Genomic DNA, 26,401 nt, shown 5'->3' on the forward strand with positions numbered 1-26,401 from the left:
AGCCACAGCACCCATTATGTCTGACTGTGACTGACGGGTCACAAGAGCACACACCATTTTGTGAAAGCCTTCGGCGCCCCCCTACTAACACCTGCCCAGTGAAAATGGCCAGCGGTGGAGCAATTGTCACCCTGCGTGTGTGTGTGGGTGTGTATTTTTGTCTGTCTTCCTGTTGAATGGCCACTGCTGTGCTGTGGTGTTCATTGATGGACTCGTATCAACTCATCAGGACCCTGTTGCTCGGATGCCTCATTAACCCGCTCTCTTGCTCTGACTCACAGCGCTACAGGCTGAAAACCTTTTAAAAGTAATTGTTTGTGTGTTTTTGTTCCCTCTGCCGTGTGTGTGCGTGTGCGTGTGCGCGTGTGTGTGTAGCCTCCGGTGAGAGAAGGCCCAGTGACGCGTAGTGCCAGCCGAGCTGCTTCCCTCCACTCGTTGTCAGATGCCTCCTCCGACTCCTTCAGCCACTCACCAGGTGTGGAAATGTTTTGATACGGATGTACATATTCACTGTATGTTATTGTATGTATTCTTTTTATATGTCTTTCTGCCCTTCTCTGCCCCCAGCCCTCTTTTATATTTGTCTGTCTGTCCATCTGCTTGTTTTTTCTGTCTGTAGGTGTTTTCGTATACTTAACCCATTTTAGCCCAAGCCCTTTTTGGGAAAGGATGCTCTCTGCCTATTAAGTCCTAAATATCTCAGCCTCCGAAGCACATACAAACATGGAATAAGTTGCATTTAAAAGCTAGGACTGTCATTTTGCATTAGAATGTGTTCATTCAGCTCTAATATCCCCACATTTTCATGAAAACCCTTCAAATCTCAAGAGCCTGAATGTAGCGTATATGTGTCTCCAGGCTAAAATGGGTTAAAGGTGTTAATGTATTCAGATGTGAATTATCTTGTAATGACGGATAAGTGAGCCTATAGTATGTTCTGTATGTTATGTAAATGTTGCCCTATTTTTAGCAAGATCATGTGACTGTATGTTTGTGAGGCTATGGTATGTTTTCATGCATCATGTAAATGTGCGCATAACGAGAGGGAGAGAGTGTGCGTGTGTGTGTGTGTATGTGTGTGTCTGTGTCTGATTATTGTATCTTTGTATGTCATGTAAATGTGTACATATGCACAGTAGCATGTGTGTGTGTGTGTGTGTGTGTGTGTGTGTGTGTGTGTGTGTGTGTGTGTGTGTGTGTGTGTGTGTGTGTGTGTGTGTGTGTGTGTGTGTGTGTGTGTGTGTGTGTGTGTGTGTGTGTGTGTGTGTGTGTGTGTGTGTGTGTGTGTGTGTGTGCATTAGCCGGCTCACATGGTGTGCTACTGGGAAGCCTGAGGGATTCTCTGTACAAACAGGGCCTTAATCATGCTAATGGACATGATGTACCCTGTGAACAAGAGCTTCTCAGAAGAGCCGTGTGTGTGCCTCTGCCTCACCACATGAGCAGGCACATACATATATGTGCGCGTGTGTTTGGTGTGTGCATGTCCTCTTATACCTTCTATATGTGTCCGTGTGCGCGCGCCTACAGTTTGTGTGTGTGTGTGTATGTCAATTTAGCCCCTCGTGTGTGCGTGTGCGCGCCTGCCTATATGTTGTGTATGTACATGTCTATTTGGGCGCTTGTGTGTGTGTGCGTGCATGCTCCTATGTGTTGTATATGTTCCCATATGTTGTGCATGTCTGTGTAGATGTGTGAGTGCGTGTGCTGCTGCGCCTCCCTGTACGGCTGCCTATAGCTGGCTGGAATATGCAGAAATGAGACTCTGCTGCTTCTTAAGCTACACCTAGGGCTGAGCTAAGCTGAGCTCAGTGGAGCTAAGACAGGCAAGCAGGCAGGCACATATAGCTTATATATATACGTACGTATGGGCGCAGCGCTGCGCATTCAGCTGGCCCACGTGCATGCCTGGCCTGCGATAATCCCATGACCCAATTAGCGTTGGGGCCGTATGCACCGGCGACCCCGCTGGGCCGTAATGTGCCGACTTGGCCCCGCAGGCACAGCCACCACGTCTGGGCCTTCCTTACCTCCCATGCCCCTCCCTTCCCTTCCCCCACCCCACCCCTCTCGCCCGGCTCAGGGAAATCACACACGCACACACTGGCACAAATACACCCGTAAACACTGTGGCGTGCCTGCCGTGCACACACACACGTAGCTCCTCACCTTGTTTGTTTGTGTGCCGACCAGCCGTCAGCTTACGCTTAACACCGTGTGTCTGTCTTGCGCCCGCTCGTCAGTGAAGTTCTAGGCGCCCGCAGTGGGGCATCGTTGGGAAAAGGCGGTAGTGCATCAGTAACTAACTCGCCCCTCCCCCTTCCCTTCCCCCATTCCCCCATTCCCTTATTCCCTTATTCCCTTATTCCACTCATGTGGCCCACAGACCAGGCTGCATGTGTGTGGGTGGAGGGGAGTGGAGCAGAGCAGAGCACTGTGGACTGGAGTGTAGTGTAGTGTAGTTTAGTTGACTGAGGTGCGTTGAGGCTGCATGTGGATGGAGTCGAGTATCAGTAGCAGTTCTTTGTTGATCCCGAAGGAAATTAAGCCGCACTCACACACAATACACATCATAAATATACATTGCACGGCAGATCAACATGAAGCACACGCTTGAATTCATTTTGCTTACAATGGTCTCAGAAGGTCTTTAAAAAAGGTCTAAAATTTGACCTACTGAATCCTGTCATTGACATTAGGCAGAGCAAACATCGCCCCATCTGCATACAAACGGCATCACTTGGAAAGCGACCAACAAAAGCAGCAATATGGAATAAGGTAGACAAGTTAAAGAGTAGTGTGGAGCAGAGTGCAGTGTAGTTGACTGTGGGGAGTCAGTGGGATCGGCTGAGGTGAGGAGTGGAGTGGAGTGGAGTGGAGTGGAGTGGAGTGGAGTGGCTTGGGCAGGCGGGGCGGACTCCCCCGTGCTCCCAGGAAGCGGTGCCAAAAGGGCCCGGGGAGGTGGAAATGATTTGTAACGACCCGCTGAAGACGCGCTGTTGTGAAACGTGTCACTTCCCATCACTGTTGCCCGGTGACCTTTAGTCCCTGGGCTGTCAGCTCCTCCCACCCGACCAGCCCAACCTCAACCCCGCCCCCACACACACACACCCACCCACACCGCCCCCGCCCGCTTGCTCGCGCCAAGGTAACTTTATTATTGTGTATTGTTTTTCAAGCCAGAGACTAAATGGAAAGGGTCTCTAACACAGGCAGGCACATTTATGCTCCGAGAAGAACGGAGGATTTTCGGGGGGAGGGTGAAAACGGGGAGAGATAGGAGCCGTGTCGATATAACATACAGCTTTATGCACTGATGGGGTCTGGGCATTCATGATCCATCTTCAGTCCTTTAGATCATGTTGTCTCTTTCGTTTTTTTCTATTTTTTATTTCTCGGGCATTGTGTGCTCTCAGCGTTCAGCCTCATCTTAAAACTCTCGTTTACGGGTCTCGTAAACGAGACTTCAAAACAAGTGTATTCTTGTTTCAAGAGAGAGAAAGAAAGACTGAAAGAAAAATGGCTGAGCTTTAGAAGCAGCCGTGGCTGCCGAGCAGCCACAGCACAGCAGGGGATGTTTGTGTCCAATTGAATCACGCTTATGACAGTTTTTGCCTTGTTTTCTTAATTTAGCAGAAATAAATGGAAATTAAGTCTTTGATTGTAATGGAACATGTAAAAATAGAACGGCATATTTTTAGCCCCAGCTGTGCTTCTTAATTCAGTCATTCTCGCGTGTTCTCTGTGGCATGTCTTGTTCACTTGCTATTGTCTTTGGTGGTTTTTCCATAATTTGGAAAATATTATTTTGCTAGGAAGCTTTTTGGTTCTCATCCTAGTAGTCCTAATGCCTTTCTATTTAGATTTTGGGCATGATGATAAATGGTAGCCAGCATGAGGGAAGTGCCCCTGCCAAGCGTGCCATGAAGCATGTTGGCATTGACAGTGTGTTTAAACGGGTACCTGTTACTAGGGGTGGGCGATATGACGATATTATATCGTGAATCGCGATATTGAGTAGATGATCATCTCGAATCTGCCAAAGTGGAGAAATCGTATAGATCGTCTTGCAGTGAGGATGTTTATTATCAGTATCAGAGTGACGTTTTCTCACTTGTGTTGTTGTCTTCACTTTATTCTTTACATTATTGTATTCCAATTGTACACTTTATGAGAGTATCATCAGTGTGTTAACATTTTATTGACTGCAAATTACAAATTGCAAGTATATGAAAGTTTTTTTTGTTGTTTTTATTTTTTTGGATGGAAGATCGTGATAAAATATCGAAATCGTGATTTCATGTTAAAAAATCGTGATACAACATTTTTGTCATATCGCCCACCCCTACCTGTTACTGTGGCATTGCCTTGTCATTTCTTCTTCCTTTTTTCTCTACACTGATATACATCATTGAGGTATCAGTCCCAAAAATTGTCTTTTTCGTTCTTTCTTTTTTTTTTTTTTTCTCTCGATCAAATGAGGTTTCATTAGAAGTTTAGGGAGCGGATGTCAGCTGGAAAGCAGTGTAAACCCCTACCTCTTAAAATCTGGTTTAACATTTTCTTGTGTGTTTCTCTCCCTTTCCCCCTCTCCCCCATCTCTCTGCCTCCCCTTCTCTTCTACTCCTTCTCTTCTACTCCCTCTCTTCTGCTCCTTCCCTGCCCTCCCATCTCTCTCTCTCTCTCTCTCTCTCTCTCTCTCTCTCTCTCTCTCTCTCTCTCTCTCTCTCTCTCTCTCTCTCTCTCTCTCTCTCTCTCCCTCCCTCTCGTCCTCCTCCCCTGTGTTCTGTTCTGCAGAGTCTGGGGACAGTAAGGTGAACCTGAGTAATCTGCTGATGGCCTACCAGGAGCAGGGCTCCAGCCCTGACTCTGCCGAGGACGACGGTACCCGCCTCTCCATGCTACCCCACCTGGCTGACCTGGTCAGCTACAGCATCCAGAAGGTCATCGGCTTTGCCAAGATGATCCCTGGCTTCAGGTGAGTCAGTGGGTTGGGTAGCACCTGTGTGGATTGTATTGTAGTGGAATGGAATGGAATGTAGTGTAGTGCAGTGCAGTGTAGTGTCCTGGTCTGACCCTGGTTGTGTGTGCATGTGGGTTCGAATGAGGGTGGCATTAGATCTGTATGTTGTGGGTTCATCATGTCACGATTAGCTTTGCCAAGATAATCCTTGCCATCAGGTTCATCTGTGATTACGTCTGTATAGTGTGCTGTAATGTAGTGTCCCGGTGTGACCCTTGTTGTTTGTGTGCGGTGATGTGTTCATGTGGGCAGGATCTGTGTACATATTTGGGGCATTACGCTAGTTTTGTCTCCCATGAAATAAAAAGAGAATTGGGCATACATGTGATGGAGAATGAACAGAGTTGTATTGGAAACGTGTGCACACACACACACACACACACACACACACACACACACACACACAGTACAACACTCCCATACATGCATTCTGCGTGTAAGTCGAATGTCCAACGTGTAAGATTTTTACCTTTCTTCAAAGGCTTGAACAGGGAAAAGACATTCAAAAAGTGCATTCAATTACCCATAGAAGATGTGGGTTCATCATGCCACAGCGATACCAAGGTAATCCCTGCTGGCTTCAGGTTTATTTGTGCCTATGTGTAGTCTGGTGTCCCTGTCTGAACCCTGTTCGTTTGGGTGCCATGCTGCGACTGCACGTGTGGCCCACTTGGGTAGGATCTCTGTAAGTATTTGGCATTAGTACTTTCTCCAATGAAATGAAATGAATTGGAAATACAATTGGTTGAAAAGTGATGATTAGAAATGTGTGCAAGCGCAGAATGTTGAGTTTTCTCCTTTCAGGTATGCAAGACAAAGGGTCCACTGTGTTTGTTTGGTCTCCTCTTCTTCAAAGGCAAGGCAAGTCACGGCGAGCAAAAAAAAAAATACAGCTTGAGATGGCTTGAGGTTTAAGCCTAGACCTCCCTTCATCTACTGTACATACAGTACAAACCTTTGGTTTTAAGAAGAAAAACAGCACGTTGACACAGAACAAAAGTAGGCAAGTTGAGTAGTCAGGGAAGTTAAAAAAGAGCCGTTTTATTTCATCTTTTAATTTTTACTGTCAGAGCACTTTGAGCTGCATTCTTTGTATGAAAATATGCTTTACGAATAAAATTATTCTTATAATGTGACGTTTATAACCAATAGAAGCTTGAAATGAATGTTGATATTTATGGAAATGTGAATGGGCAATAACACTGACCTAAATATATGTTTTTATGTCAGTGGGCAACAACAAAAAATGCTAATGAACAATTGAAAATATTATAGCGGAATTCACCTCTGGTCATTGTGTGCTGTTATTACAGATACTTTATCCTAATTTTGCATTTTACATGAGAAAAAATCAAGTAATTTGCATTATTTGGTTTAATTAAATACAATTATGTGCTGAACCGTGATTGTTAAGGCTATTTTAACGTACTCGGTTAACCAGAATGCACTGCGGGTAACTAAGCCGAATTCGAAGGAATTTTGCGTTCTGGCTAGTCACTGACAGCAGTCGTGGCTGGTTTTAGGACAAGGCAAATATCCGGTGACAGATTGCTGTTGAAAATACAGACTGTTGAAAAACAAAAACATAAAAACCATGCATTTTCCTCTTTGGGTCTCATTGCGCTTACTGGCTACTAACAACGAATAAAAAGCGAATGGAAAAACAAACTGTTGAGAAGTGCAGCTCGTGTCGCAACTGTCGCTGTTCTTAGATTAGTGCTGAAACGGAAAATGATTTTTTTTTTATTTATTTATTTTTTTTTTTAATAAAAAAAAGTGCTGAAACGGAAAATGAGAAGGTAGTCTAACCTTAAATTTAGCCTATTAAAAATATTATGCTCATTAAAGAAGGAAGTAGCCGAGCCTATCTATCTCTGCTCATGTTTTAGGCCAGCGGTTCCCAAACTTTTTCCCCTGCACGCCCCCTTATACTTCAATGTGATTCGCGCACCCCCTGAGCGAATATTTTGGTGTGCTGATGGCCACACAAGCATGGATTCACTGTGCATTCACTGCACATTAAGCATATATTCATTTTGGGGAATCCTCTTTTCCAATAGTCTAGGAGATAAACTACACTTCAGATTGAACCTTCCAGCATACAAGTCTAAATACAATTAAAAATGACTTAATGTTCATCAATGCTGGATAAAAACTCACAAATCCATCATTGCTCTATTGCTCATTGCTCTTATGCCAGGCCGTGCACGCACCCCAGTTTGGGAAACCCTGATTTAGGCCTATCTATTTATCCCCTGAAACCCAAAGGCGAGGCGGACTTGCTGTCTCCGTTCAACCAACTTTATCAAAGAGCGCTCGCTCCCCCCCCCCATCCCTCTCGCTTGTTTGACCAGAAGCCGTTTCAACCGGACCTCGGTTGTATAGTCACAAATAGGCGAGGCGTACAAGCCTGAGGAAGTTGATTAATCGTAAATAAAACGTATGTGCCAGCTGGCTTTTAAAAATGATCTTCATCCATTCATTGACTCTAATGCAAGTTCAACATGAAGGAAAATCGCCACTCGGTTGCACCGTGCGCACGCATTTCTGGGCATTCAGCTCTTCACAGGTTGCTTTCTGTTTTTAGAAGGTACTTGCGTGAAACTGTGGCTTACAAACCCGCATAAATAGCGCATCGGGAAGGACACCCCACCGTCTCCTCTCTATCTTGCCAGTTCGAGGGAGGTGTTGGGTACCGCATTTTGAAGATGTATGATATCGTCGCTTACTTTGGTCAAGTGTTAAATTTGTTTTGTCCGTTCGCGTCTCCCCGTCCCTCGAGAGGAAGTGTGTTTATCATTGATGAAAAATAGGCGGCCCTGACTGTCTGGGGAGTGCGCTGGATAATGACTTGACACCAGATTTCAGTAGCCTCCCTTGGTGTGCCGTGTTCTTGCTCGTGCTTTTTAAATGCAACCAAGTCAATGTGCAATAGCCTAATGATAGCCGGCGCACGCATTTAGGCTATTTTTATTTTACGCGTTTGCAGAGGAGCACAGCAGCGCCAGCAGTGCAAGGAGGATGATGCATGGGTCACGCCTCGTTTGATGATGGAAATGGTCACAGCCTCCTTCCGCAATCCATCAAATAACTTTGAATAATCTTAAAACAATTCAGCAAGCCTTTTTTATTTAAAGATGAACATTCAACTTAAAAAAAACCCAAGAACAATAATAATAGTAGTTAAAAAAACATGTGGGCTATGCCTACGTGTCATTACAACTTGCATGTAGGCCTAATAGGCTACACCTGGCAGGCGTAGCCTAGACATCGTGGACTGGTGCGCTCCGATATCACAGATGATTTGTAATGACAATGAGCGCTATTAACAATGCGGACAAAAAAAAAATATATGCCGTTGGATTGAATGCACCAAGGCTTTTAGTACTGTGGTAAGCTATACTTAAAAGATTCTCTCGACAACGTAAATATCTCCATCCTCGAAATTTGTTAGCCTATCGGCCTGGCTGCTGTTCTGTTCCATGCCGCCTGTCATACCGAGGTGATTTGATGACGCGTCAAATCAAATCACCCAGCAACGTTCTACTGGAATTTGTAGTCGTTATTTTTTCTTCCGGTGATTTGATGACGCTTCAAATCACCATTTCTAAAACAATGAATAACTTTTATATTTAATATAAAGGTATAATATCCAGTGGCAGCATAATCCCCTGTTGTCAAATACAGAGATGGGGCACAATATTGTTTGAAAGGTGAATTCCGCTTTAAACACTGGACGCCTTTTTAATTACTTTTTCTCTAGGTAAGGTGTTCTCTTTAGGTCGGGGCAATTATGAACTCCCTGGCCACTTTTTTGGGCAGTCCTTCACAGCGGCTTATTGATGCAAATTTCGTATCCCAATCACATGGCGGCAACTCAATGCGTTTCTTGTAGACATGTATAGACTATTGTTGGCAATTCGAATTGAGCATTAGAATGGGGAAGAAAAGCTATTTAAGTCGCACAGATGGTCTGAGTATATCCGAATCTGCTGACACTCTAGGTCATTCATTCACAACAATCTCAAGGGTTTATAGAGAATGGGCCGGAAAAAAGAAAATATCCAATGAGCATCAGTTCTGTAGACAAAAATGCCTTGTTTGAGGCCAGTGGTCAGAGGAGAATGGCCAGACTGGTTCGAGCTGATAGAATGGCAACAGTAACTCGTATAGCCACTCGTTACAACCAAGGTGTGCAGAAGAGCATCTCTGGACACCCAGCACATTGAGACTTGAGGCAGATGGGCTACAGCAGCAGAAGACCTCACTGAGGGCCACTCCTGTAAGCTCACAACATGAAACTTAGTCCTATAAGTAACACAAACTTACCAAAATTGGACAATAGAGGATTGATGCACATTGTCTTATCTGTTGAGTCTCGAATTCTGCAGTGACAGAGACTTTGATATGGTCAGAATTGGTTTTCAACACAATGAAAACATGAATCTACTCTGCCCAGTACCAATTCAACGTTGTTGCAATGCCACAGCCTGCCTGAGTATTACTGCTGGCATTAAGCCCATTTTAGCCTGATGAAGAGTATATGTTGTTTGACCTTTGGCGCCTGGATTGACATGCGCTGCATTCAGGCTTTTGAGCTTTTGTTGTTGTTGTTGTTGTTTTTTGTTTGTTTGTTTGTTTTTTTATGCAAAAAAATGTGGGAATGTTGGCACTAATGCAAGATGAGGGTCCTAGCTTTTCAATGCAACGTATTTCATGTTTTTATGTGCTTCGGAGGCTGAGATTTCTAGGTTATAATAGGCAGAAGGGCACCTTTTCCCAAGTAAGACTTAGGCATTCAGCAGGTGTTTTTTGCAGGTGCCTTAGGCTAAAATGGGTTCTGATGGCAAGAGGGGGTTCAACTTGCTACTAGCAAGGTGTACCTAATGAAGTGGGCGGTGAGTGTATATTATTATATAATATGTTGATTAAAATATGATTATTCAAATTATAATTTTAATTTGCGAGAATCATTCTGTTAATGCAAAAACACTTAAAGCATACTTGTCTCTACAAAATTAATTTGACTTAGGGGATAATTGCCTGAAATCGCTGATGGAAAAGCACTATATTGTTTTGACTTCATTATGCACTTACTTTTGGAAATGTGTGTGGCAGTGAATACATATCAGGGGAAATGAGTAAAATACAGATGGTCTCTCTGTGTGGGTGTTAGGGAGATATTAATTTGTTTGTCAGGTACTTGGTGTGTTTGTGTGTGTGTCCATGTCCAATTTGCAGGTGCACGCTTGTTTGCATGGGCCTGTAGCTGCCTTGCGATAAATGTAAATGTATCTTTACATACGTATGTGTCCCTGCTGGCGTTAACCTCTTGTGTGGCTGAGCTCGTTTGTACTCCAGTGCAATTTCCATGGGGGCCTCTATGCCACATGTGCTGCTGGCTTTTTCCGGTGGTCTATGAGCCGTCCCTTGCGAGAGCGTGCCTGTGACTGTACTGCGTGCGTGCGTGCGTGCGTGCATGCTCGCGCATCTGTGCCTGTGTGTTGCTTACGCCCACTCTCTCCGATGTGTGTGTTTACATGGCCTTCTGGGTCACCGCGCCCAGCACTTCATCTTCTATGCATGAAGGCATTGAGGTTGTCACGGTAACCATAAGAGTGCCATCCTCTCCCCGTTCCCCGCTCCCCGCTGTACATGTCTGTTTGTCACACGCCCCCGGAGAGAGAGGACAGAGATATATGGAGGGAGGGAGAGAGAGAGATGGACGGACGGAAGGACGGAAGGAAAGGGGACGGAGGGAGTGAGAGGGAGGGAAGAAGGGAACGAGACTGGGAAAGTGAGTGGTTGTTTATTATTGCGCTGGGCTGCGTTGTGTGCTGCGTTGTGAGTCATGCGCGCTAATCATACTCTGAATGACGTCCCTTGCCTCTCTCTTCTCGGAAGAAGAATATGTGCGCATTGCAGTGTTGGGAGATGTCATGGATGGACCCTCCTGGTTGTGAAGCCCATCTCTCTCTCTCTCTCTCTCTCTCTCTCTCTCTCTCTCTCTCTCTCTCTCTCTCTCTCTCTCTCTCTCTCTCTCTCTCTCTCTCTCTCTCTCTCTCTCTCTCTCTCTCTCTCTCTCCCTCTCTCTCTCTCTTCCACTCTGTGTTTGCGAGTGTTTTTTGTTTTTTTTCCTTCCTTTCCTCGTCATGATGCTGGTCCTAACTCAGTTCAAGTGAAGGTCCCTCTTCTGAACAGGAAGCTTAACCAGAGAGCACATCATGTCCTCACCCGGGACTTTACATAAACACAGTTGTGCATGTGTGTGCACGAACATATGTGTTATGGTTTGCATGTGACAAAGAGAGACCGATGGACAAGGACTTGGGCAAGGGGGAGCGTGTTTATGCATGCATGCATGCTTGTGTGTGTGTGCGTGTGTGCGTGTGCGTGCGTGCGTGTGTGTATGGGAAGATGAAAAATGACAGGTCAGGTGAGTGTGGCGCCCAAAGGAGCTGGGCTGAGAATGGGCGGTTCCTCTCTTTTGTCAAAGAGTTTGTCAACGACCCACTTTCATTTCCTGTGCATCTGTATGAGGGGGGCAGAGAAGAGGTGTGACTGCATACGTGTGCATGTAGGCCCTGACCAAAGATTCTCCCATTAGAGTAAGATACATCAAGCCTGTTCTTTTCCTGGATCCCTTCGGAGATCTTCGGTTAGGAGACCTTTGGAGACTTAAGGTTGAGAATAAATGGGAGTTCCTTTTGCGCTGTAGGTGGTGGTAGCGCATATCTTATGCAAGCAGTCACAGCACCACAGAAAGAGAAGACGATGGAGGGGACAACGCCCCCTTTGGAGACCAAACTTGTGCACATTCTTTTGCATTGGGTTGGCGGGGTTTGGGGTATCTTACCATGATGGACAATTCTTTGCCTTGACCGTGACACCTGCCAGCCAGCCAAATGCTGGTGAAACTTGACTGGCTAGTAGCAATTTCAGTCTCACCAGCCACTTTGGCAGGTATTCTTTGGTATGACACATTACAGTGGAGCATCATTTTTATGTATTTTCGTGCAGAAATTTTTAAAAGTATTTCTGTTTAGCACTCCAAAATCATTCTTGAGACAAAACACTGGCTCACCACAAACCTGGCATGTAGAAAGCCTGAATGGCGAGTGACACTGTGAAAACCACTAGATCTAGTGGGCTGGTGAGCAGCAAAGAGGTCAAGCAGAGTGTGTGTGTGTGTGTGTGATTGATTCTGTGTCAATGTTTATGTTTGTGTGTCTGTGTTGATACTAATCCTGTCCAATCCCCCCCTTCTCTCTCTCTCTCTCTCTCTCTCTCTCTCTCTCTCTCTCTCTCTCTCTCTCTCTCTCTCTCTCTCTCTCTCTCTCTCTCTCTCTCTCTCTCTCTCAACACTACAGAGATCTGACCGCAGAGGACCAGATCGCTCTGCTGAAGTCCAGCGTCATTGAGGTGATTATGCTGAGATCCAATCAGTCCTTCAACCTGGAAGACATGTCCTGGAGCTGTGGCTCACCAGACTTCAAGTACTGCGTCAACGATGTGACCAAAGGTAAGGGTTCAGTGGGTTTCACCAGGGGGTCAGATGGGCGAAAACAAGTGTGCTCATCCTCTGTGAAACGAGGATGCAGGTGAGGAGAGGTGCAGGTGCAGGTGAGGACAAAAGCCTGATGCAAGTTGTGATTGACAGATGTCAAGTCAACACACTTTGAAATCCTTCCATTGGATTTATGTCATGTCGGGGTGTGCTGTGGTATAGTGCACTGAGGCACCTGACTGTGTGTGTGGCTTGCATTGCCCTTGGGGAGCCAGGTTCGGATTCAGGATTTGGGCTCGGCCGTTTCTTTCAATACTTTGCTGTCTCTCTTCACCGTCCTCGAGATATAAAAGTGAAAGCCCAGAATGCTTAAAAAAAAGATTCCTCCTCATACCAGAAGACAGTTCTGACCTGGGCTGGGTTTCACCGGGTGTTCACTCTGAGCAGCAACCAATGGCCACAGATGGCCTCTCTGCATGCCATGTCCTGGAAACACCTTCTACCTCGCAAGCCCACGCTTTTCTTAATGAGCATAATCTCACAGCTTGGTCGTGGCTGGTGAGTGAAAATAATGCATCTTATTGACCTTATCGAAATCTAAAACCATGGCGACCTGGGTTACAGTAGGGACGCAGTCTGCAACAAATAATAGCCGCAGATGGACCCCCTCTGTGTGCCACGTCCTGGAAATACCTTTCAACCTATACGACTACGCTTTTCTTAATGAACATAATCTCACAGCTTGGTCTTGGTGGCTCGCACAGCATGTCACATGACCCTCATCCATCATCACAGGTTGATCTTTAGTGTGCCGCTCGGTTTTAATGATTCAAGTTATAGGTCTTGCAAACTTTCCCCACATATTTTTTTATTTTTTAGATAAACTGTATAAATAGCAGTAGTTGTATATATAATAAAGAAATTCCAGACATATTGATGTAAAAAAAAACCTCTATTGATTGTTTGTGTTGAAAATGCAGTGAATTGTGAAATTGCACATGTTTTGGCCATGAAATACTGTAGGTTGTCTAATTGGTAATAAACTAAACAAACATAAGATGCTATTCCACTGTAGATCATATGGCCCCAGGAAGGCCACCGTGTACAGTACGGAAATATACGCTGGGGTCAGTAGGTCACTGGAATTATCTCTCTCTCTCTCTCTCTCTCATTCTCTCTCTCTCTCTCTCATTCTCTCTCTCTCTCTCCCCCTTCTTCCTCTTTTTTTCGTCTGCAACAGAAGCTCTGCGCTCTTGCCAAATGGCACACAAATGCCCGCTTTGTCTTAAATAAAGTGAGCCCTTATTAAATGATTACATGGACTCTCTCCAACTTCTTTTTTTTTTTGTTTTAAACAAACTTGAATTCATGTATTTACTTTTCAGTGCAATAACTCAAATGGTGCTGAAATGACTGGCTCAGGCCGACCATCATTGCACACATTACAAAGAAGAGAAACCGTCTCTGTGATTGTCAGCGAAGCATCCAAGTCCCAAATCGGTTCACAAATTCACGTTTTGTCTTTACTGCCTGTAATTGCATAGAGGTACACTTTACTGAGACAAGGTGAATAGACCTCAGTCGCGTGCAAAGACTCCAAAAAGCCAACCGACTAAAAACCTCATTCTTCACCCAGTTATCCATCCACCATGACCTTCAGTATTGTCACAGAACAATAACACTTGCGAGCTGAAGCTGAATAACGTGTTTTTCATCATTTTTAAACCATTCCCCCTTCCCGTAGACATGTAACAATTGGACTTTACCAGAGCAGTGGTGTGAGTACACCTAAAGCTCAGTGAACCAGTCTGGATGGTTGGCTTTAACATTGATGGGTCACGTTGACATGTGCTAGCCCATCAGCAATGCCAGAAGCACTTTAAGCAGAAACGAAGTATGTGGCAGTGAAACGTCTTCACAAAGGAAACGAAAAGCTGCAGCACCTGTGTTGAGTAAAAGAGGGAGAGCGAAAGAGCGATTAGTGTCAGAGAGAGGAGTCACTCTTCCTACTCTACTCTCTGTGCTCTCTGCTACTCTCTGCTCTGTGCCAGAAAGATCACGGTTTACTCGGGGAGTCGCTTTCGCTCACCCCACACGGCCAAACGCGGGTGACCAGCTCCTGTCATGGGTCCAAGACATGACGGGGCTTATTGCAAAGCCACCGCTGCTGGCTGCTATAAATAAACCCTTATGAGGGTACGCTGTCTCTCTCTTCCTGCCTGCCACACTAACTAACCCCACCACCACCACCACCACCACTGGCTGCTGGAAGGTGGTCTAGCCCAGTGTTTCTCAAAGTGGGACACACGCCCCCTGGGGGGGGCGCGGAGGCATTACTGGGGGGGCGTGTGACATTTGATTTTGGGTTTAATTTCCCCCCGAGGAAATGATTTCCTGTCTTGCCAATTAGTCAGTAAGTTTAAAGCCTTCACCAACTTTATCTTATGAATTGTCATGAATTTGAATAGCATATTAGATAGGAAATGAACACACATCTGCATTTGACTGCAGTCCCTCTTAGGTATGAAAAGTTTCTTTTTTAAATTACCACTCTGTTTGGTGCATGACAAATGTGTGTGTGTGTGTGTGGGTGGGGGCACGGAGGCACGGAGACCTTCTGAGGGAGGAATGATGGAAAAAGTTTGAGAACCACTTGGCTAGCCCATGAAGACAGAAAGGGGAGAGCGGGAGGCGAAGAGAAGCTCTGGCCCACTTTTGGTTTCTTTCTCTCTCTCTCTCTCTCTCTCTCTCTCTCTCTCTCTCTCTCTCTCTCTCTCTCTCTGCCTGTGTCTGCAACAGACACTGGTATTGTGTGTAAATGGTAATGCCATATGGATCAACTAGGGAGATGGCGGCTTCCAGCAACAAATGGAGCTGCTGTCATAGCTGCTAGCTGGTATACAAACACAGGGACTCGTGCACACTGTCACATTCAAATAAAGACAAACGGATACACGCACACAGGCTTGCACGCACACAGGCAGACTCGCACACAGACGTATACACACAAACATGCACGCACACGCTCATTCACACCCCAATGCACAGATCCCCACACCAACATGCACACCCTCACACAGACACAGATACACATCTAGCCAACCCTACATGCCCCTTACAGAGCATTTCAAGATAATGAACAGATAATTAGGAGACAATGTTTTTGCATGGCACAACGAGATGAGACCCAGTCTTCATTAGGTTATATTTGGATTGTGGCTTTATTATTAGCGACGAGAGGCTTAGAATGTCACTCAGTCAAGTTCTCTCATTCGAATATTTTTGCCCAAAGACAAATACCTGGAGCACAGTGTTGCCAAGCATTTCAGCTTTTCCCCACAGACCAAGTAGTATTGTGTGGTGCTACAGGCAAAAAGTCAGGCCAGTGCAAGCATTGTGTGTATATTAACACGCGCAAACCGGCCACACCCTGGTGAAAATTTAGTTTGGCTAGTTGAAAAGAAAACTCACCAGCCACGTTGACCCATTAGTGAGTGTGTGTTTGCCTAGTAAGATGAACGTCGACTAGCCATTTTGGCTGGTGATGAAAAAAATTGAGAGCCCTGTATATGCCTATTGATGTCTTTGTGGCTGTTGGTCAATTTGTGGTCCTCAGTTTTCAGTTTGTAGTGCTGCACCACAGAATGATCCATGTATGGGAAACACTTCATTTACTTCACTCAATTGCTTTAGGACAGTGCACATTGATGAACACATACACGGCACGTGTAAATGTGTCAGATTGTAGCCCGGGGTCTAATATCCATCTGTTTTCCCTATACCATATGGAAAACCACCTCACCTGGAGAGCTTGATGTATGACTTGTCAGAAATGTTTTTCACCCTGAACAGGTGTGACTTTAACAGGAATCCTCATGTTGTGCGGCTGAGATTTTTTTTTTGTCGTTGGTACAACTGTTGTATCACACTATCATATCACACTGCAATAATCAGTGATGTTCTCCTCCCCTTACACGATACTTATCTTCTCTGTGGTTAGCAGGCTGCATGAATAAGTATGGGAGTATAATCAAGCCGCTTGTTGGCCGGCCCGCTATTGTTGCAGCTGGAGCCGAGCTCCTCAAAGATCTCTTTGCCGCGTTGGTCACAAAATATTAGTTTTGTGATAAAGCACAACCACACATTGGGGCTCAGTTTATCGCCAGTGCTATAAGAAATGCAAAGTTACAGTGTAGCTTTGAGAATGACCTACAGTAGTATGTAGTGTCAACAGCAGGACAGGTGTTGAGGGCATATCAACTGGGGCTTTGCCACCGTGCATCTGGATTTGGAGTCGGCCTCAAAAAAGGAAGACAAAGATGTGTGCACCTGCTTCCATTTTATGACTGGGCGAAATGACTGTCTGGAAAATGCTACAGGTTTGTAGAACTGAGGAGGGTGCTGTAAGGCTCTAGTCTGAATATGGCTCACAGTCTTGCATAAGTCTGGCATCTCCTGCTCCTTCTCCCTTCCTCTCTTCTTTTCTAGCTTTTTTCTTTTTCTTTTTCTTGTTCACTCCCCCCTCTTACTCGCAAAGATCTTTTTAGCCAATGACACTGGCACAAGAGGCTTTGTAGCTGATAAAGTATCACCAAACGTCAGAGCAGACGATTGCCCAAGGTCTTTACTATGAACAGGATGTATGGATGTGGTTTTACTTGCTGTTCTAAAGAAGGCAAAGTGTCACACACTTTGCAGTGAAAGAAAATGGAGGACTTTGGCCGCGGACATGTTTGCCGTGTGCTTTAAATTACGCATGCAACCACATGCGACAGAGTGCACATGCTTGCATCAGGACAACTGGAGCACTTCGCACGATACATGAGGTATCATCAAGGGGGCAGATAGACAACGGGGCTCTTGATAATTTTTTTCCACTATTGTTTGACTACCATTCAAAATGGAAGTTCGGAAAATAGCCCCTCACGGTTTTGCCATTATCACACCATACGCCAGCACATCTCACATCTGCATACCTTGTGTCAGGTGCTTTCTTGCGAGGAAAAAAAAAGGACATAAAATTCGCATGGCAATGCGTTTGTGCACGAAATTTATCTGCGCATGCGTATCCTGCAGCAAGGATGTCCCAGGGCTTTCTTATTATAGTTGTCAGCCAGACTACAGTGCCTTCTTGGAGGACCTAATAAACAAGTTCTGTCTCCAGGCTTGCTGACCATCTTCAGTGACAGGTGTGGCACTGTGCCACAAGAGTGTTTGTTTAAACGTTAGGGAATGATGAATCAAGGTTAGGAGTTTGGAGGTACAGTGTCAAACTTCATGAAACACATGGAAGACAGTTGCAGGCATATTGTACAGTGTGCAAAACTGACTGCTCTTTTCTCTTATCATAAGGAGGGCAATTGTTATTTTTCCTGAAGATCTTTTTTTTGGCAGGTACTGTGAGAAGAAAATCAAATGGTTACACCAGTTAAAAGATCTTTTATAGGATAGGCCAATATTTCGGACTAGAACTGCTCCGGCAGTGATTCTCAAACTGTGGTCCGCAAAGGTATCCTAAGTAATCCCTGAAATAATTTTCTAAAAATGTAAATAGTATTTCTGTGTGTTGCTACTTGTTTGAGTTGTATTGTTTGTTGTATTTTATTATAGGTGGGCTGCGAACATTTGTTAAAATTTAAAATGGGCCTCAAGTTGATTAACACTGGGCTGCAGGATTTGTTGTGGACTAGAGCTGTGCAATATTATATCAAATTATATCGCAATGTCAATATTGCTGTCAAACAATATCAAATTTCATAATATCGAGTTGAAACAATTTTTTTGTCATTTGTCTATACTGCCAAACGGTAGGTTACACTAAGCGCAATACATTCCCCTCCATTTGAAGCATTGTGAGCACAGAGCAGACTTGCTAGCCAACACTCAACACTTGCACAGCTCTCCACTCACACTGCTGAAGGGAGGGAAGATTGTTTATTGTTTAGCACAATTATTTGTGTAAATCGTGATATCAATGTTGACTGAAATAATTGCAATATATATTTCTCCTAATGGAGAAGCCCTATTGTGGAGCATGCTGTGGGTTGGGAAGTGGGAGAATGGTTTTCAGGATGTGAGGGAGGGACCTGCTCCTTTCTCAGGCACAATGAACTTGCTGTCTGAACTGTAATGTTCATAAAGGTTGGAGCAGGCTTCACCCAACACACTTTTCAGTGCTGACCAAAATATTGTAAAACTGTAACGTGAGAAAAGGTCTCACCATGTATAGATTCTTTTTTAGTATAACACCGACGCGTTTTGGCTTTCTGCACACTGAGGACTGAGAACGCCGAAACAAATCTATGTAGTAATAAAAAAAGAAACCATGCATGGTGCGACCTATTCTCACTGAACTGTAATATGCCATATGAACTGGTGACGATGATGTACAATGATGTACAATGTTCTCTCTCTCTCTCTCTCTCTCTCTCACTCGCACACTCACTCGCACACTCACACTCTCTCTCACACTCTCTCACACTCACTCTCACACTCTCTCTGTCTCTGTTTCTGTCTCTCTCTCTCTCTCTCTCTCTCGCTCCCACTCTCTCTCTCTCTCTCTCTCTCTCTCTCTCTCTCTCTCTCTGTGTAGCTGGCCACACTCTGGAGCTGCTGGAGCCCCTGGTGAAGTTTCAGGTTGGCCTGAAGAAGCTCAACCTTCATGAGGAGGAGCACGTGCTGCTAATGGGCATCTGCCTGCTGTCTCCTGGTGAGTGCACTTTACAACATGCTCATACGTACAGTGTGTGCCTGCGTGTGTGCGTGGCGTGCCATATGTGTCTACATGTACGTGGTGTGTGTGTGTGTGCATTTGACTGTACGTGTGTGTGTGCATATGTGCCTATACGTGTGCGTGTGCGTGTGCGTGTACGTTTTAAATGAAGGCTGACTGCGGTGTGTGTGTTTAAGCTTGTGTGCATGCCTCCATACATATGTACTATAATGTGCTGCACATGTTGTCTGTGGTCTCCACTTCTCCACCACTGCATGCGTGTTTGGGCTTGTCCCATCTCTCCTTCCTCTCCTCCAGGCTGTCCTGGTGTGCAGGACCCTGCATATGTTGGAGGCCCTGCAGGACAGCCTGGCCATTTGTATGCTCTGTGTGTACGCATATACTGTGCAGTACCATGCATGTGTTCAGGACAGCCTGGCCATTTGTATGCTCTGTGTGTACGCATATACTGTGGTCTCAATATTAAAGTCCCCCCCCCCAATCTCAGTGCAGTACCATGCATGTGTTCAGGACAGGCTGGCGATTTGTATGCTCTTTGTGTATGCATACTATACTCTGGTCTCCATATTTACGTTTTTCCCCCCCCCCATCTCCTCCCTCTACTGCAGACGTGGGCAAACTCAGGCCCGGGGGCCACATGCGGCCCGCTCGGCCGTTTCATGCGGCCCGCTCGACCATTTCATGCGGCCCTCAGAGCCTTTCCCAGAAAAAAATGCAGACTCGCATGGTCACTCATTCTTCAATGCGCTACCTAAAACAAGGGTCTTGGAAACCTAAGATTACTAAAGTCTACATCTAGATACAATTAGCAGGAATGGCATAACTGACAATTAATGTAATGTAATTATGCTGCCGTACACCAATTCTTATTATTGGCACGGGCAAGTTGCCTACGACATCCGGCCCTTTGGTCAACTTTCTAAACCCAATGTGGCCCTTGAGCCAAAATAATTGCCCACCCCTGCTCTACTGTATCTCCAGACCGCGTGGAGGCCCTGCAAGACAGTGATTTGTATGCTCTGTGTGTATGCATATACTCTGGTCTCCATATTTAAGTTTTTTTTTTTTTTCCCCACCCCCATCTCTCGTCCCTCTACCCTCCAGACCGTCCCGGTGTGCAGGACCACGCCCGCGTGGAGGCGCTGCAGGACGCCCTGTGCGAGGTGCTGCAGGCCTACATCCGGGTCAACCACCCCGGCGGGCGGCTGCTCTACGCCAAGATGATCCAGAAGCTGGCCGACCTGCGCAGCCTGAACGAGGAGCACTCCAAGCAGTACCGCCAGCTCTCCTTCCAGCCCGAGCACAGCATGCAGCTCACCCCACTCGTCCTGGAGGTCTTTGGGGGCCAGGTCACTTAGCCAGCCCCAGCCCCCAGCCAAGCCAGCGGCAGGGCAGCAGCCAAAGGTCGCGGGGTGGTGTCGGGTGTGGTGGAGAGGGAGGTGGGGGTGGGGGTGGGGATGGGGGGAGGTGTTGGCAATGATGATGATGATGATGGTGATGATGATGATGGCTGTTGGTGGGAGGTGGTGGGACTGGGGACAGGGGGGAGGGCGAAGGGGGGTTGGAGCAGGAAGACTGGAATGAATGTATGGACAATCACTCACAAACAGCAAACAGCAGCAAAATAACACAAAATGGATCGAGTGCAGTCTTTGCAAGGTGGAGATAGTCGAGAGTGTGGGTGCTCGAGTGTGTGCATGTGTGTGTGCGTGAGTGTGTGTGTGTTAGCGAGTATACGTACGTTTGTGTTTGCATGCGTACTAGGTGTGTGTGTGTGCGCGTGCGCGCGTGTGTGTGTGTGCATGCGAGTTGTCTGTCCATAAGAGCAAAAGAAACGTATAGGAAAAGTCCACTTTTCGTCAGTGGGATGGTAGGAGGAACTCCTCAGTAGATTGGGAACTTGTAGTCAGGGAATTCTGTTGAAGAATGTATTTTACATACCATTCATTTCATCACGCCACACAACACTCATGGTGTCTATTGCAGTCAAGCAGTATTGAATCCTATGGGTAACACTTCCAACAAATGCACCTCTTACTCTGTACTCATCCTGGAGTTTTATTTTTTACGGTTCTTTAAATGCATTTTTTTCGGGGTTGTTTAAAAAAGAAAAAAAACCTCTATGCTCTTTACCAAAAGCACTGTCCCCTTCCATAAAAGCTGTGTTTCTCTCTTCTCTTTCTCTCTCTCTCTCTATCTCTCTGTCTCTCCGATCTACACGCCATGCCTTTCTTAGACTAACAGGGTTGCCAGCTAACGGTTTTGCAGTCTTACTGAACCTCTGAAGGAAGCGTCGCTAGCTAGTGCTGAAATTGCTAACCAATCAAAGATCAACTTTCAGTCATCTTTGTGTGGGGAAATTTGTTTTGTTTTTTCTGGGGGGTTTTCTCTCTCTCGCTCTCTCTCTCTCGTTCTCTCTTTCTGTCGCTCTTTCTCTCCCGTTGTCTTGTTTTGTTTGAATCATGTACCTGGTGAGCTTTAGTCAGTCTATGCCTGTAGGCTTTCCTACTGTTAAAAAAGCTCTTCAAAACAGCTGTCCTCGGGGTGGGGGCCCTACAAAAGCCCCTGCAAAAAACAGCACTGCAATATATATCTCTCTCTGTCTGTCTGTCTGTTTCTCTCTCATCCTTAAAGCTAGCCTCTAACATGTAAATAGTAACATATAAATGTGTATTATCAATAAGCTTTCTATATTAAGATATAAGAGATGTTGACATGGTTTAAAAATAAGTGATAAGCTCTTTTATGGTGCCCTCTCGCGGTGCCGTTTGCCAACACTACATTGCCACATCCGTTTAGAATCGGAATCGACGCACCCACTGTGTGCGCCCGGTGTCCGGTTCATGCTGGTTTTATCATAGCCACAAACCAAACATAAGCTGACGGTGAACAGTGAACATACGATAAATTCTAAGAATTGGTGTCGAGGGATAGTTAAGTTAGGTCTCCTTCTCAGCAGGACAACACACTTTCTATCCTGGCAGTTTTTAGTCCCGGTACAATTCCATGAATTGTATGAGTGAGAGTGTGTGTGTGTGTGTGTGTGTGTGTGGGTGGGTGCGCGCGCGTGTGTACCTTGTATGGCTATGTGTGCGTGGGTGTGTGAACGAACTCTTAGGTTTTATTGAGAACTTCTTTGTAATCCACTTCTACTTTTAAAATATCTTCAGAAGCTTACAGTTTTGTTAATTTTCTTTCTTTTATTTTTTTGAGTGGTGATTTGTACCTGTAAGGCTTCTCCCTTTTTTTGTCCTGTGTTTTTCACTCGCTCTCCTCACTCCCTCCTTTCCACATGTACCCCCGTCCCCCGTCCCGTCCCGATCTGTCTCCCCTCCCCTCCCTCTGTAGCTGTCACCTCTTTTCTGCAACAGTACGACCCCATTGTGTATGCCTTGGTTTCCGCTGCATTACCCAACTGTTTGTTTAGTGTGGCCACCTTGTGGCGGATGTTTGTAAATAATTTTAACTCATTCATAGCTGTACATAGGGCTAACCCAATGAACTAATAGCGAGATAATCTTGGAAAAATGACAAAAAAGAGGAATATATATGCAAAAAATATATATTATTATTGATATTTACGTTTTAAGACTTATTTTGTTTATCACATAAAGCACTGTGCTTACAGAGCTGTATCATTATGCTGACAGTTAACGTTATAGCAACCCGCTCCTGGAGACTCCCCCCACGCGGCCACTCTTGAGCACCCCCTAGGGCACGCACGCCGCAACTACACACACAGTGGAGCGGCCTGCACGTGCTCTCGCTCTCGCTCTCTCTCTCTCTCGCTCTCTCTCTCTCTCTCTCTCTCTCTCTCTCTATGTCTATCTGTTCATCTCTCGGTCTCCCTCTGCTCTCTCTCTCTCATTCGCTCGCTCATTCCCTCACCCAAACACGCGGCCCAAGCCTGGGCAGGGCTGGCTGGGCTGGCTGCTGCCGCATAGATAGCAGCGATGTACATGCGCCAGCCTCTACTCTACTCTACACAACACTACGCCCCCTCTCCTCCTCCTCCTCCCTCCCCCTCCCCTCCCCCCCTCAGCTCTCATCCAACATGCCCCTCATTCCCTGGCTCCAGATCCACAGCAATTCACTTTGTCTGTCAGCACACACACACACATACACACACACACACACCACATACACACACATGTTTATGCACACACGCAAGCATGCGCATGCTCTTGTATACATTCTCACATGCGCACCGGCATGCACGCATACGCACACACCCACCACGCTCACGCAGCATTTCTAAGAGATGACATGGCAGAGGCTGAGCCTGGAGGGAATTAAAGACATCCAGGAGTGTCAGTCACCGATGAGTCACTCAAACATGGCATATTTTACTTAAAGTCCCACCTCACCAGAGCGCCACTTGGTGGTAAGAGCTCTTCATTTGTGAGCATTTTTTTGTTTTGTTTTGGTATTATTATTATTTTGGTTGTGTTTTTTTTCAGTTGTGTGCGTCTGTTCTGGGTTTGTTGTTGTCATTTGTAGCTTAATACACAAGGCTATTGGTATGGTGGTATGCGAAGGGCGTTCATATTTACCTCCAGTTGACTGGATTTCTGCGCGTGGAAAGGGAGGACTTTGACTGTCAGGAGAACACAATGCTGCTCACTGCTCGCATCTTTTTTTTGCGACCGTTTCTAAGTATAGCTATCGGAGAGGGAGAAGGTTAAAGTAACAAACAGGACAAATGCTGTGGTGCATGTGCAGCATGTTGGATGTACGTTTTGCGTGTACAGTACAGTAGGTTGCGTGTACACACGTGATCACCTACGTTGTCAACAACACTCTAGTTATGTGTAGATATTGTGTACGGAAAGGTTACGTGTGTGTTGTGTGTGTGTGTGTTTGTGGTTGTGCGCGAGCGAGGGAGCGAGCTTGTGTGTGCGTGTGTGAGGAGGTGGTGTCGATGCCACTGTAAGGTGGGTCGCTCCGTCACGCAGTCTAATCTCTAACTCTGACGTTAGAACATGCAAATGCATCCTTGCATCCCCTTTTCAAGTAAGGGATATCAAACAAAAACAAAAAAAAAAACGTTTCTCTCAGGCCAGATTATTTTCCATTTTGAATTTGAGACCGTGTGGGGATTTTGTTTTAGTTTTTTCTGTCTGTCAACATTCCTGGGAATTTCTCACCACTGCAAAATGGGAGATTGCAGAATCATGTTTGTAAAAAAAAAAAAACCTTTATATGCAACAAATAATAAGAGATGATTTTAAAAAAAAAGATTAGAATCCCTTTATGCCACAAAATGCTTGTCTATGATTGGCTCCTCTGCTGCTTCTCCTTGCTCCTCCTTCATTGTGACCCAATCAGTGTCCCACAGTGAGGTGCATCAGCACTCTCTAACTTGGTCAGCTGACACCCACATTGCTGATAATGTGTCCCTTTGATGTACTGAATGGGTCACTTAGGAGTAGATCAAGGAAGTGAGTGAGTTCACGTGGATAGCTAAGTTTTTGGATGGGGGCTTTTTTCCCCCCAATAAGAATTTTGGCCCCAAAGCTTTTGGTCTGGGTATTTGAAAAAAAAATAAAAGGCTGCTCTTAAATAATGTTCAGTTGTGAACATACATGCACACACACACATGCTCACACAGAGAGCAAAAGTGAGCGCATTTGGGAAGGACTTTTGTAATGCACAGACAGGTTGTAAAGTATTATATAGCACCTCATGGAAAAGGCCCCCTCTAAAAGACCTGAACGATTGATCCTAGAAATATGCGATGATTTCCTCCCATGCCTAATATGGCACCCCAACACGATTATTTGATAGCCACATATCCATGGGTGTTATGTGTTTGTGGTACAGGGTCTGAATTATAGGTTGGAAAAGATGTGAGTACTTTAATCCTTTTTAGTTATCCTCTTGCATCCCATTTCTCCACTCGTGTGAGATTTTTTTAATTGCTAGTATTTGACGGAGGTTGACGAGGGAGGTGTGTGTACATAGATTTTTTTTGTTTTGTTTGTTTGTTTTTAAATGTCACAGGAAGTGGACTTCCCAGCTTTGCATTTACTCATGTTATACGAAAAGAAATCCTCTTCGCTCTTCAACTCTCCTCACCTCACTCCTCCTGTCCCCCTCTTTCACCATCAACCTTAGTACTTACGAGGAATCCAGTTATTTCTTCGACAATTTCGTTTTGTCTTTCTTCGTTTCCCCCCTTTCCTTCCACCCGTCTCCCATCCCTCCCTCACACCCTGGATTGCACAGGTTTAGCTGCTCATTGTTGTCTCAAAAGTGTTGTTTGACTTGGAAACTGGAAGAAAAAAAAAAGAAAGTTTGAATGATGCATTTTGTTGTGAGGATTTTTTTTGGATACCAGCTGAACACAACCTGGAACATTAATCATTGTAAAAAAAAAAAAATGTATTATTTTTTTATTTTATTTTCTCGTTTTGATTTTTGTTTTGATCTGTGAATAGTAGTAAATACATGGAGTCATTTTCTGCATCACCACCTACAATACATAAACACCAGCAACCTTACGAGTCCTTCTTGTTTTTCTATAATATATAGAAAGGAATTTAAAAAAAAAAATCAAGCAAACAAACAACTCCTCTCAGTTGAAAAGTGTTCACTTCATAAATGATAATGTTGGTCTCTTTCTGAGTCCAAAATGGAACCATAACGAACTACCTCTCTGGTCTACAGACAAGCTTCAGCACGAAGCGTGTTTTTTTATTTTTATTTTTTTCTATTATTTCTAATTCACATTGTGTATTTATTGATGTCCTGTGACAAAAAAGGCAAACACACGGGCATATATACAGTACCTCATGAATATATCATAAAACCTGCAGAATGCCAGGCTCCACATGAAGTCTGTTCAATTTTATTTTCAGAATTCTTTTTTGTTTTGTTTTTGGTGAGCTTTAGCGTCTCTGTCACAAACACAGGTAGTGTCCGTATTGGGCCCTTATAATTAAAAAAAAAAAGCTGATGCCTGTTTTTGGTATTATCACTGGTGAGTATTACACAGTGTTGCTGCTTAGGCGGGGCCCATCATTCAGGTTTTGACTCCTCTATCAATCCAGACTGTTTGTGATTGTGGTTGTTACATTTATTTGCTGCTCAGCAAAAGTTTTTTTTCTTTCTTTCTCTCCTCTACTTTTTTCAGTCT

The 26,401-nt window shown here is 45.1% G+C and overlaps 1 protein-coding gene across 2 annotated transcripts in view; it reads left to right on the forward strand.

The window, feature by feature from the left end:
• The window catches only part of LOC134462400 (vitamin D3 receptor B), a 54,386-nt gene extending 33,665 nt beyond the window's left edge, over nt 1–20,721 (forward strand). For both annotated transcript variants that reach the window (XM_063215417.1, XM_063215418.1), the window contains exons 6-10: nt 376–475; nt 4,798–4,978; nt 12,394–12,545; nt 19,123–19,239; nt 20,368–20,721. In XM_063215417.1, the coding sequence (XP_063071487.1) occupies nt 376–475; nt 4,798–4,978; nt 12,394–12,545; nt 19,123–19,239; nt 20,368–20,621 (804 nt within the window). In that variant the 3' untranslated portion in view covers nt 20,622–20,721. The remainder of the gene's footprint in view (nt 1–375; nt 476–4,797; nt 4,979–12,393; nt 12,546–19,122; nt 19,240–20,367) is intronic.
• Nucleotides 20,722–26,401: the final 5,680 nt, after the last annotated feature.

The sequence above is a fragment of the Engraulis encrasicolus genome, chromosome 14 (assembly GCF_034702125.1).
Source record: "Engraulis encrasicolus isolate BLACKSEA-1 chromosome 14, IST_EnEncr_1.0, whole genome shotgun sequence".
Lineage (NCBI taxonomy): Eukaryota > Metazoa > Chordata > Actinopteri > Clupeiformes > Engraulidae > Engraulis > Engraulis encrasicolus.